The sequence below is a fragment of the Pocillopora verrucosa genome, chromosome 3, assembly GCF_036669915.1.
Source record: "Pocillopora verrucosa isolate sample1 chromosome 3, ASM3666991v2, whole genome shotgun sequence".
NCBI classification, from domain to species: Eukaryota; Metazoa; Cnidaria; class Anthozoa; order Scleractinia; family Pocilloporidae; genus Pocillopora; species Pocillopora verrucosa.
This window is the reverse complement of record NC_089314.1, coordinates 16,947,627-16,959,178: the sequence shown is the minus strand read 5'-3', so window position 1 is coordinate 16,959,178 and position 11,552 is coordinate 16,947,627. Positions and strand designations below refer to the sequence as shown.

Here is an 11,552-nt window from a genome sequence, read left to right as displayed (position 1 = left end):
TAAGCAGAACACCAAATTAAATATCAAGTTGATTTTATTTTTACATTTTATACACAGAGTGACGAAATTACAATGATCATGTTGTTCACTGGCAATAAATTTCTCAAAGAACATAACACAATCCTGTTGTTGATTCTCGATTTCTGCTTGGTTAGTATAGTTAACAACATGATTTCGAGTGCAATTTGGTGTTAATAAGCAGGAGTTAATTCTTTAAAGACCACAAAATTACACAAGCCTGTGGAGTGTGTACAATTTGTAGTCTTTGATAAATTTAACGCTTCTTTACACCAAATTGCACAAGAATCATGTTATTACTTTTTAATAATTTACATGAAAAACTCATCAAGGAGAGTCAACAGACAAAATTTTGGTAGCATACTTGCTATTTGTATTTGCACATGGGTCACAAATCTACACTCGTGGTGCATGATTAACGTACTCGTTTTAAGCCAATCAGACAAGTGTAATTTTTTCATGTATATTATTACAAGCCAAAGAGAAAAGATCAAGGAAGTCCTAAAAATTTCAAAAACAGTTGTTGTACAACAGAAGCACACCTTGTGTAACCAAAGAACTTCACAGAAAACTCCTCTCAACTCTGTGACAAACTCCATACAATCCACAAAATTAACATGTAACATAAATTCCCTCCAGATGGGTAAGAAAGTTATGATGACTGCAGTAATATTCCTGAAAAGTTTCTCACCAACTATGCATACAAACAGCAAAATCTCTAACACTGCTTGCAAAATCTATAAAACAACCAAGGGGCCCTCTAAAGATCAAAACTACTCAATTTATGAAATGACTGGGATGGATAAGTTTCTGAAAGACACCTAAAAAACCTTGTTTAAGACTGCCATTCATTCATGATATTAGCAGTTTAGTTTTGTACATACTAAATTATTTGGGTCAACTTGCTATTTTCAGTTTAGAAAGTCAGTTTTGGGATAACTATGCTTCCTTTCCTAACATATCTCTATTTCTAATATATAATGTGAAATAATTATAACTGATTTTTCATTGCTAGTATGCCAAGCACACATTTGAACAATATTTACTGTCAACCAAAGACCTCTGGTTGCAGGTTCTTTGTTCTTTTTCAAGTTCTTTGCTGAATAAAATATGCCTTCAGCCAACATAGCTCACATTCTGCCTTATCCTAGCACATTCAAAAATGATAAAGTGGAAATAAAATAATGATTATGAGAAAATTACGAAACCTGAGGTTACTGCATAAATTCCATTAACAAAAAAAAATAGCCTTGCTCTAACACAGTACAGTACTCAAAATAGCAGACAGTCAATGATTCATTTGGACATTGAATTAGTGAGCAAGTAAGAAAGTAGGAAAGAAAAGACCTGAACATACTGCAATGTGATTAAGACAATTAGACAAAAAAAAACAATCAGACAGTAAGATCTCGCCCACTGTCAAGGCAATATTCTAAGCACTGCAACTTGTTTTTCCTCAAATTTGTGCATAGCATCCAGGCTGATTTTATTACAAAATAACAATTGCATGCAAAGACATCTCTTGCTGTTCTTTCTATTGATGCCTTCTTCAAGGACACCCATTTATGGTTCTCCTTCAATTGAACTGACAGTCATGGTGCAGTAATAGCAACTTCTGATCAAGTTAAGGATACCAGCAACAAATGCGCCAATCCAAACCACATAGATACCTAGAGAGAACACAAAAGAGTTTGGCATTAGTGTATCTTGAATGAAAACTAATGATCTACACAGTGACAAAGAAAGAAGAGGAAAGAAATAAAAGAATTAATTTCATAAGCAAGTTTTGCAAAACTCTAACCAGTTTTTTATCAATAATTCTTACATACCAAGTCCAAAGTCCTTACTGTGTGTTACACGAATTAGCTTTTTCTCCCATAGAAAAATACAAGGATCCGAAACTTACAGTACAAACCAAAAATTTCCTTTTTCTAATTTTCTACAGCAATTGACAGAAATAAAGCCAGACAGACAGGAAAGAAGTTAAATAGCTGTATACATGTGCACTGTGGCTTACCTCCTGAATCTCTTGCAAGGTCCAGGGTTCCCACAGTAACTCCAACACCTGCTGCTAGGAAGATGAATCCAATGACAGCAAATATAGTGGCACGAGTCCTGGCAAAATTTGGTCCCACCGAAGATCTGAGATAAACAGATCATTGATTTAAGATGAAACTAAGACATACATTAAAAATGATAAATCACAGAGAGAATACTGATGTGTCACAGACCACTACACCGTTATGATGCCATAAGCTAATTAGGTCACCTTTTAGAAATTCTTTGCACCCTCCCAAATGATCACCCCACTAATCTAGGGCTGGTTACAATCCTTTTAAGACAATCATTACAAGACAAAAACCCTTGAGAAATAACTGACAATCTCTCACACTTGGACCTCATTGTGCCAATGTTGTTCCTGTTTGACCAAGCCCTAAACTAACAGACTCCTCTGAGGAACCTAGCTGAGTAGCAGAGAGACCACCAGTAATATCACACCTTCTGCTATGAATGTTGAAAAGTACACTACTGATAAACCTGAACAGTTGTATACTCACATTCTTCTGCAGTGGGGACATCTGGCCAAGTGGCTTGTTGTGTGGAACTGGAAGGAGAGAAAAAACATATCAATCTAGGAATACAAAGTTGATTAACTTCACTTATAAAACTGTTATTTTGATTGACAATAAATGGCAACCTTCTCAATTGTTGCAAGTCTTGCCTGTTGTAATAAAAACAAGATCATCTCCCTGCTTATATGTAGTCAGCTAACAAATAAGGATTGCTGATTTGATATTCCTTATAGACACCAATTGAAACAATACATAAAAAGATATTTTATTTCAATACATTTAACCAGACTGAAACAAACTTAAAATTTTTATTTAAATGATTGTCAATCAGAATACAGGTAAATAGATAGATATGTATGTTAAGCAAAAGCTTCCTGTATCTTTAGCAGATGCCGTAATGCTAGTTTTATGTGAAAGAGTGACAACAAAATACATGTGACAGAAAACTATATTTATAACTTGTGTTGGCTAAAACTGTATGTACACCTTACAAGGTGGAAGATGCATGACGTTTTTCATTCAAAGACCAGTGAGATCTAATTAAACGAAGACAACAAGCACTCTGAGACATGTGAAATAACCTAACAATTTTGTTGGCTGCCAACTGCTTTTGAAAAAAAAACTTAGAACTTACCACAAAGATCTCATTGCAATGTCCACAAGTCACTCTAAACTGACTTCTAGCCATAGCTGGTATTGTTGCTGCTGGCGGCAGCATTGGAGGTGCTGCAAGGTTGATTATGCGCTTGCTGAAGGACAAAAGTGAAATTATTCACATAAGCCATAAAACCAAAAGAAAATTTTACTAGAGAAGGCGAAAATTACATCAACTAGAATTACCTTTGCAAGATCACAAAATAATTCAAAAACAATAACTTTTAAATATGTTGATAGAACCCTTCTTGGAGGACACCTGGATTGCAAAAATGTTGACATGTGTCAAATAAATTTCTCTCTATGACGTCCATTTTCCAATTAACCCTTAAACCCCAAGATCTGATTGATAATTCTCCCCTCTAGCTGATACAGATTTCCTTGACACTTAGTTATGAGAATTTGGTGTTGAATCAACATAATAACTTCTATCTGCTAAATTTGAAAATTCTCATTAACTGATTGCTGGATAATGTATGGATATTTAAGTGAGAAGTTACATGTCAGTCACTTCTCTGAGTTACAGTGTTGACACAGAATTGAGTGACAACTCAATCTCACAAATGGAAATATCTGTTGAGAACTGACCAGTTAACTCTTGGGCAAGATATCCTGACGGAGGAGACCTTGCAGGTCAGCAAAGCATTACACGGGCAACGAATGTATTTCTTGCCAGCTGGAGGTGCTTTTATAGGCTGAGGGAAGGAAAAAAAAAATATCCAATCTTTCTCCTCACAATATCACACCTGGATCAGACATTAAGGTGACAACAATAAAGGAAATAATCAAGAACTCAAGAAGCTCTAGATCGTAAACAAATTCTCCTTGTCAGCACCTTTGGAGATATGTAAAGAACAGTATGGAGAAAAAGCATATTGATCTTAAGAGTGTACAGGAATAAATGACACAGTTAGATGACTCAATTTATTGCTATGTGGAGGCTTAGCCCTTTATGCAACTTTTTCTTTGCTTACAATGAAAAATTAATTTAGATATTCTGGCTATAGATACCAGTATGTTATATGAGGGTATCACTCTTTTTTCTATTTTTTATTAAAATCTGGAATTGCAATCTGAGCTACATATATGTCAATCCTTCTGAATGGGAGTATGAATTTGTAATTTAATCTACATTAATTTTATGTCATTCCTTATCAATAGGCATAATTGGAAGTCAGTTTCTCACCGTAGCTTCTTGACAGTTGGCACACTTCACAACCCGCTGGTGTTCCCTTCCTTTAATGTAAATGAGCTGTTGACAAACTCTGCAGATCACAGATGGCTCAGTGTTCATTGAAATTGGTGGGGCGTAGGGTGGTGGCATTTCTGAATAAGCCGGTGGAGGTGTTCCAGGAATTATGGGGGGAGGACCTTGAATAAAGAATAATTGTTAAAATAACTGAAACTCTTGCATTGTTTAAGTTTTGCTCTTCAACAACAGATCTGAAACCACTTGCAAATGCAGCACACCAGCTTTACTTCTGCCAGTTTGAAAGGAGGTTTATAAAGATTTTGCCCCACTGCAAGTTTTCCATCTATTACCTAAGGGAGTTTGCCCCTAAATCTTTCAGCTTTATTTCTTGCTGCAGAACCAGTTAGATAAAGACCAGAGTTATGTAGCAGCTTTGCATCTCTTGTGTAGTAGTCACACATCTTTTAACACAGTTGCTAATTTGCATGTTGATAAAACTCAGTTATCATTTTACTGTGAAATTTTATGTTAATTACAACATATTATGGTTTCAACAAAATAAAATATTCCATAAGGAATAGACCTTTTTACAGTTCTTGGCACCATATTGGATTAGTAACTGTGCACACACGATAACGAGGCTGGGGATCTTTCAAACAGCTGATCTATCGACATTTCATGTTCTAATGTACTTTTCAATGCGATTTCTCCCTTTAAAATGGTTCTTTAAGACAACAACATGGAAATTTCATCATAAGATGACATTCAGAAACTCGTAGCCAAAGATCTCAGGGAGATTTTAAAATCTAATTCAAAATAAACAGGTGAAATCAGAGCCAACTTAGTGTCGAAAGTTCACACTTTGCTGACGTGACATGTCCTGCCATCAAGTAGTGGAGAAAACCGAGAACTTCTTACAGATGTTCAGGACCTAGAACAGAACCAGAGCGACTTTGAATACAAAGCAACTATGGTGAGGATTTCAGCTCTTGGATGGTCAAGTGATCTCCGTAATTTACCTGAGATGAATTTCATTCAGCTTTACAATTACCCTGATGTTTCACGAGAATATTGCTACATCATGTTGAGAGGAATGCATTACAGGAAGTACCACAGAAGCTGTTCAGTATGGTTTAGAAAGCAAGACAAAGGTTGTAGCCCTCTAGGTAGGGGAGATTTGTTATTGCTGCTGTTGTTTATGAGGTACTTGTTGTTGTTGTACCATATTCTTCAGTTAAAGTTGTTCCCATTTTGTTTACCAAGATGTATTTTAGTTTGCCATTTGTACATTGTATCTTATGGGAAACTATACAATAGAACCTGTAGAACCACTTGATTATAACCCTTCTGTATTTTGATACCCATCTGGCCCAGGACAACTTATGCTCATGATACATTGAAAACTATTTCAGCTCACAATTCATGGTAATTTATTAGGTGGCAAGACAGCATTGAAAGAATTAGACCAAAATATTAGACAATTTAAAAACTCCCAAAAGTGACTGATTCATGTAACTTCTCCCTATAATATCCAAACACTATTCAGCATACAGATAATGATAATACTGAAACTTATCAGGCAAAAGTTATCTTGATCTTACATCAAATTCTCATAACTTATTTACAAGTAAATATGTAGCAACTAGAAGGGAGAATTAACAATCAGATCTCAGGTATTTAAGGGTTAAAGGAAGAGAACAGAAATGCTTCCTCTCAGCTACTGATCTCAACAATGCTAGTCCTTTACACACAGTTAAGTGAATTGATATTCCCATTCTTAGCGATCAGAGGCCTTCTGACACAAAGGTTTGTTATACTAGTTCTTATTGCATTGTGTTAACCAATGTTATGAGAATATAATTTTGAGATGTAAAGAAGATACTTAAAAGATTGAGAAATATTATGCAAATCAAGATATTTATTTTATACTGTTACAGTTACCATAAGATTTGTTTGGAAGAGAATCTTTCAGACCATCGAATTTTATGAGAAATTAATTTTGCGAGACTTCTATCAAACTTTTTATTATGAGAACAATTTGTGAATAATAAATTTAGTGTCATAGTTCATCTTGTGTTGAGACCTCTCTTGGTTGGTGAAACTCACTTTTTCTTTTTTTCAATTTGAAGCATCAAATTGATTGATACATAACGCACACAAAATATTTTTTGAGAGTTCCATGTAGCATCCACAGTGGATTACTATGCTATCATTAAAAACAAAAAAAACAACTACTGAAAACTTCTTTTGTCACAATTGCTACCAAATTTGTGTCAGTTTTCTGGGTCTGCCATAATAAGTGAAAACTTGAAAGATACAGTTTCTTGGTTATTTTATTAAAAGTAATTACTTTCCAAGAGTTTTTCTGCTAGGAGTGTTTAAGGCAAGCCATGTAGTGCAGGTGAGCAGTACTGAACTTATTGACTTACTGCTGACATAAAAAAAACTCTATTGAACTTAAAACAATTCAGGTACCTAATAGAAAATTTGTATTAATTTTGCAACAATAGTCACCCTCATCCATAATTCACAGAGAATAAGATAAGTATAGAACAATAAATACTAAGCAAAAATACATGCCTCTGTGCATAAACTTGAAGAAGTGAAAGCTTGTAGGCAAACCATTGGGGCCATAAAATGTATTTGAAAAACCAAAAGTGGCACACTGCTTTCCTTTCTTTTCGGGAGAAAAATTAGCTTTATCGAGATTTCGGCTAGGACCATTCATTTTCCTTAAAAATCAAACAATTTTACGGCCCACCTACGAATTTCAACAAAAGCGCTCACAGAGATTTTACACGAGTCAACCCCAGCCTGGTTCTCATGTGTGCGCGGTTGCATGTCCAATATGGCGCTAGGAATTGTAAAAAGGTCTATTTGGTGGTATGCTTGTTCTGAAGCAGGGGTAGAACTTGAAAATCTGGTAAGGGATACATCTGCAATGGGGCAATACCTTCAGATACTGCTGATGCCATTAATATTTGCCTTTTACTGACTAAATATTCTGTGAAACATGAATTGGCAAAAAATGTAACACAAAAGAAAAAACTATCATGATGTCAGCATTCACTCACAGCTTGGTAGTTTAACCTACATTCTTACATGCACCATAAAATAGGGAGTTTTTTTGTGACCTGTAAGAAGTATAATCACTGTCTGGAGTAGAAATTAATCATTTGCAACAAAAAGCAATGAGTAAGTGAATGCAATGTTGTGACACTGCAATAAAATTAGATGCAATGCCTCACTAACCGAAAGCTTTGCCACAACTCCCTGAATTTTTTTTAACACATGACGAGTTTTCTCATGGGACTTTTTTTCTACTTGATTGCACACATTTAGCTTTTTTAGAGACAAAAATAGATGTATAGAACAATACAAGTGGCAAGCATATCCGAATTTAAGGTCAAAATATATCAAAAATGCTGAAGAATGGAAAGTTTTCCCCTATTACGTTACCAATATGGATCAAGCTGCCTGCGGTTATTACCCAAAAGCCATGATATGCGCATTCTTTTACTTTTCGATTTTGCACCAACTCATCGAATGATTTAGTCCATTCTTTAAACTTGATTGGAAGACCATAATTAATCCCCATACATCTAAGCATTTCTCAAAAATCTGCGTCACACCGAACAAGGCTCAAAGGAATTAAACTACAACCGGCTTTCATCTAACTGCAATTGTTATCGCAACAACACTAAGGCTGAAACAAACACGGTGTGAAATGAATTGTTGCTTGTCACAAAAATATCACATCGGAAAGTTGTGAATCCTTAGTCGTACCCTTAATATATCCTTGAGACTTCTGAGAAGAATCATTAGAGTTTAATACCCAAACTGCGAAACAGGAAATATTTCGTAATACGCTTCGAAAATAAACAGGAATGAGGTTCGACCATCCGCAGTTTCCTCTCAAAAGGATGAAAAGAGCTTATAATGGTTATAAATCCACTTACTTGAGACGAATGGAGGTGGTGGTCCCAGATTTTCATTTCGATCATCTTGTTCTTGCAACAGAGGAGCATTTTCACTTGAATCAGGCTCTGGAGGGGCAGATGTCCCTGCTGAATCCCCTGCGTTAGCCGCCATTTTGTGTTCTTGGGAGTTACTCAAGCGACGAAGGAAGTCACGTGACAATCAGGTGACAGTCATCAAAAAAAAAAACTACGTCATGGGCTTATAAAAAGAGAAATGATCCATGTAACGGAATTGGACTCGCAGGTTACCTTTGTCGGTATTTTTTGTCCAAATTTCCCTCCCCTTTTCGTCGATAGATAGCTTTTGAAAGCTTATTTTATTTTTTCAAATACCGTATTTCATCGAATAAGCACCTGCACCCTACTAAGCGCCTTCCCCCAAAAAAACCCTCACCCCCAAGGCTATAATATTAAACAAACGAGAAAATACAGTTTGCTGAACATCTGTATAGCTGTGTCGCACGAATTGAGCGTTAACATTACAGAAAGTCTATCCTTTTCAGTTATATATCATTAAAATTTGATACTGATTTAAATGTATGAAACAGTTTTCAACAGTATTTTTAGAAAAGTTTGTAAATTACTTTCCGTCGACTCGTGATTTAAAACCTTTCATTGAGTTTTCCCACCATCCTGGGTGGGTTAAAATCACGGCTGTTTCGCGATGGAAATTTTAGTTCGCGCATGCGGTCTACAGGAAATATCGAGTTAATTATTACTTCTCTGGTTAATACCAAATTATGTATTTGCATAAATCTAGCGTCCATGGCAACCCCTTGGGCTAAGACCTAGTTTAGCCAATGAAATTTTACTGCGTATGTAATGTATGTGAGCAAAATTCAGCATGGCGGATGTGTGTACATGGGAGAGACCCTTGCTGTCGAAAATTTGAGCAAAATCGGTCAAATTGTGCCTGTATTCGACGAAAACACGTTGCTATGGTGGAGTCCAACAAGCACACCCTATGAAATCGACTGAAAACTTTGATTTCAATTTGCAAAAGGCCCGAATTTTTTCCAGCAAAGCAAGAATCGCAAGAGAAGACTTCAAACCTTAATGAACAACTGACAGAGGTAAGTGTTTTAATCCGAATTGTTTTAGACTCCTCTCGAGGCGCTTTTAATATGTTAAGATCGGCCGTTATGCAACTTCATTTTGAATTTCGGAGGTACTGAATTTTAAGCAAAACAGTCTGTGAACGACTGGAGAGCTTTAGTTTTGGTTCCAAAGAGTGCGGTAACACTTTTATTTATCTAAATTAGTACTTGAGCAAATAAATTACACTAGATTTACAGACATAGTACTCGTTCTTAGTCAATGAACCGATACATTGCAATTGAAAAGGCAGGAGATTTACTCGTTCGCTTTTCGTTTTAAATTTCTCTCTTTAGGTTTGGGAGCTTTCCGGACTCGCGGCAATGTGGTGGTTAACAAGGATTTGACGTAATCTCGTGTCCTTTTTCTTCACATGGTCAAAATGCTGGGACTGGGTGTTGAAGGAGTGTATTCCTTCAATCCTTTGTTCACCATGGAATCCATTGTTGAAGAAAAGGGCAAACATGTTCTAGCATATGGAGCCTTAGTGTGATCATCATGTCTGTACAAAATAGGTGACCACGTCATAACCATAAAGGTCGTAAAACGGTGGCGCGTATGAGTAGTGTGAAAAATACACTGTCGTTACACTGCTACTTCTACGTTATGGTTAAAATTACATCTAGAAATTATAAAGTGTTCCTCTAGCCCATGCAGCCAATAAAATTATTTGTGCATTAATTTCTACAAGTTTTTCAAATCAAGGTACACTCTTTGTCGACTTTACTTTCCAACCCTATTACAGTCCGGGATAGGGTTTAATTATATGTTTTTGTTCAAAACAAAAACTACGAAGAAAGAAAAACTTATTTTCCTTACAGCTCCATTGCCTAGTTTACTTAATCAGACCCAACTCGTGCTACCATATCAAAGAAAATTAAAATAATTATATAATGTTTCTGATTAGTTTCTGTAATGAAATTAGAACGTAAGATACGTTAGTTAAGTAGCCATTATTATGATGTGATCATGTGAACACCTGAGAAAATGTAATTTCTGACGTTTGAGTGACATGGCAACGAATTAGTCAGAAATTAATATTCTGACGGCACGTTGAAGAGGTTCGCATGGAATGGCAACATGGTAGTTTCGGATTATTTAAGCGTTTCGTGGGGAAAATTACGTCATTCTACGTCGGTCAGTGTTAGGTTTGACCACTTTCCTTTTTTTTTTATTTAATGTAATTTTGTTTTACAACTCTGTAAAATATCACTGCTTTCATTGAATTTTCTGTGTGATTAGTAGTGTAACTAGGTTTATTTTAGTTACCCTTTCCTCGGGGTATAGTGCTGCTGCATTAGATGAGGAATACGTTTCCACATATTTTTTGGCCTCTTCTAAAGAGTGGTTTTTTAGTGGTTTTTCGTATCTGGCGTCGCACAGCCTATTTTTGTATAACCCTTCAGTTTCAGTGAGTACTTGCAGTACATTGCAGATTGTAGTAGGATGTGTAGACTACAAGACTGGCTGACTCATCCTAAATGAACTTTCACATTGAATATCTCGCCTGAGTGTAGTCAGCCTGTGGACTAGCGTGCGAAGAAATTACAAGCACGTTTTCCACTTTTCTTTCATCTTTTTTTCCCACACATTTTCCGTTCTCGTTGGTTGCTCGTGATATCTTCCTCTTCCCTGATTTGCTGTTGTGTTTACTTTGGTTTTAATCTTGCGACACTCAAACGAAATGCGTATGCACTCTAGGTCACTGAGTTGAGTGGAGACCGACTTCAATAAGTCTTTAAATACATTTGCAATGAAGAGTCTAAGAAAAGCGTGAAATAAGTGTGGCAAAAGAAAAACGACTCTATTAGCTGAGTTGAACTTTCTCTAATTACAAATTACGGATAATGCATAGCCTAAAAGACTGACAGCCCCTGATGTTCATTGGCTCGGCCTACATCCTGAAGTGAGGGGATTCAGTAGAAGGGAGGGGAGAGGAAGACAAAGAGTCGGTGGGGGATAAGGGAACAGGTGGGAAGATAAGCATACACGCCCGTTACCACCCTGGATCAAAAGGAAGGTCGAGTAGATTATTCATAA

At 36.2% G+C, this 11,552-nt stretch overlaps 1 protein-coding gene across 1 annotated transcript; it reads right to left on the bottom strand.

The window, feature by feature from the left end:
• Positions 1-16: 16 nt before the first annotated feature.
• Positions 17-8,548, bottom strand: LOC131775418 (type 2 phosphatidylinositol 4,5-bisphosphate 4-phosphatase-like). The gene is made up of 7 exons (XM_059091523.2): positions 8,397-8,548; positions 4,432-4,616; positions 3,834-3,940; positions 3,226-3,340; positions 2,577-2,623; positions 2,036-2,160; positions 17-1,688 (listed from the first exon to the last, which is right to left on the bottom strand). The coding sequence occupies exons 1-7, from the start codon at positions 8,527-8,529 to the stop codon at positions 1,582-1,584; spliced, it is 819 nt and encodes a 272-aa protein (XP_058947506.2). The 5' UTR covers positions 8,530-8,548; the 3' UTR covers positions 17-1,581.
• Between the last annotated feature and the right edge of the window lie 3,004 nt (positions 8,549-11,552).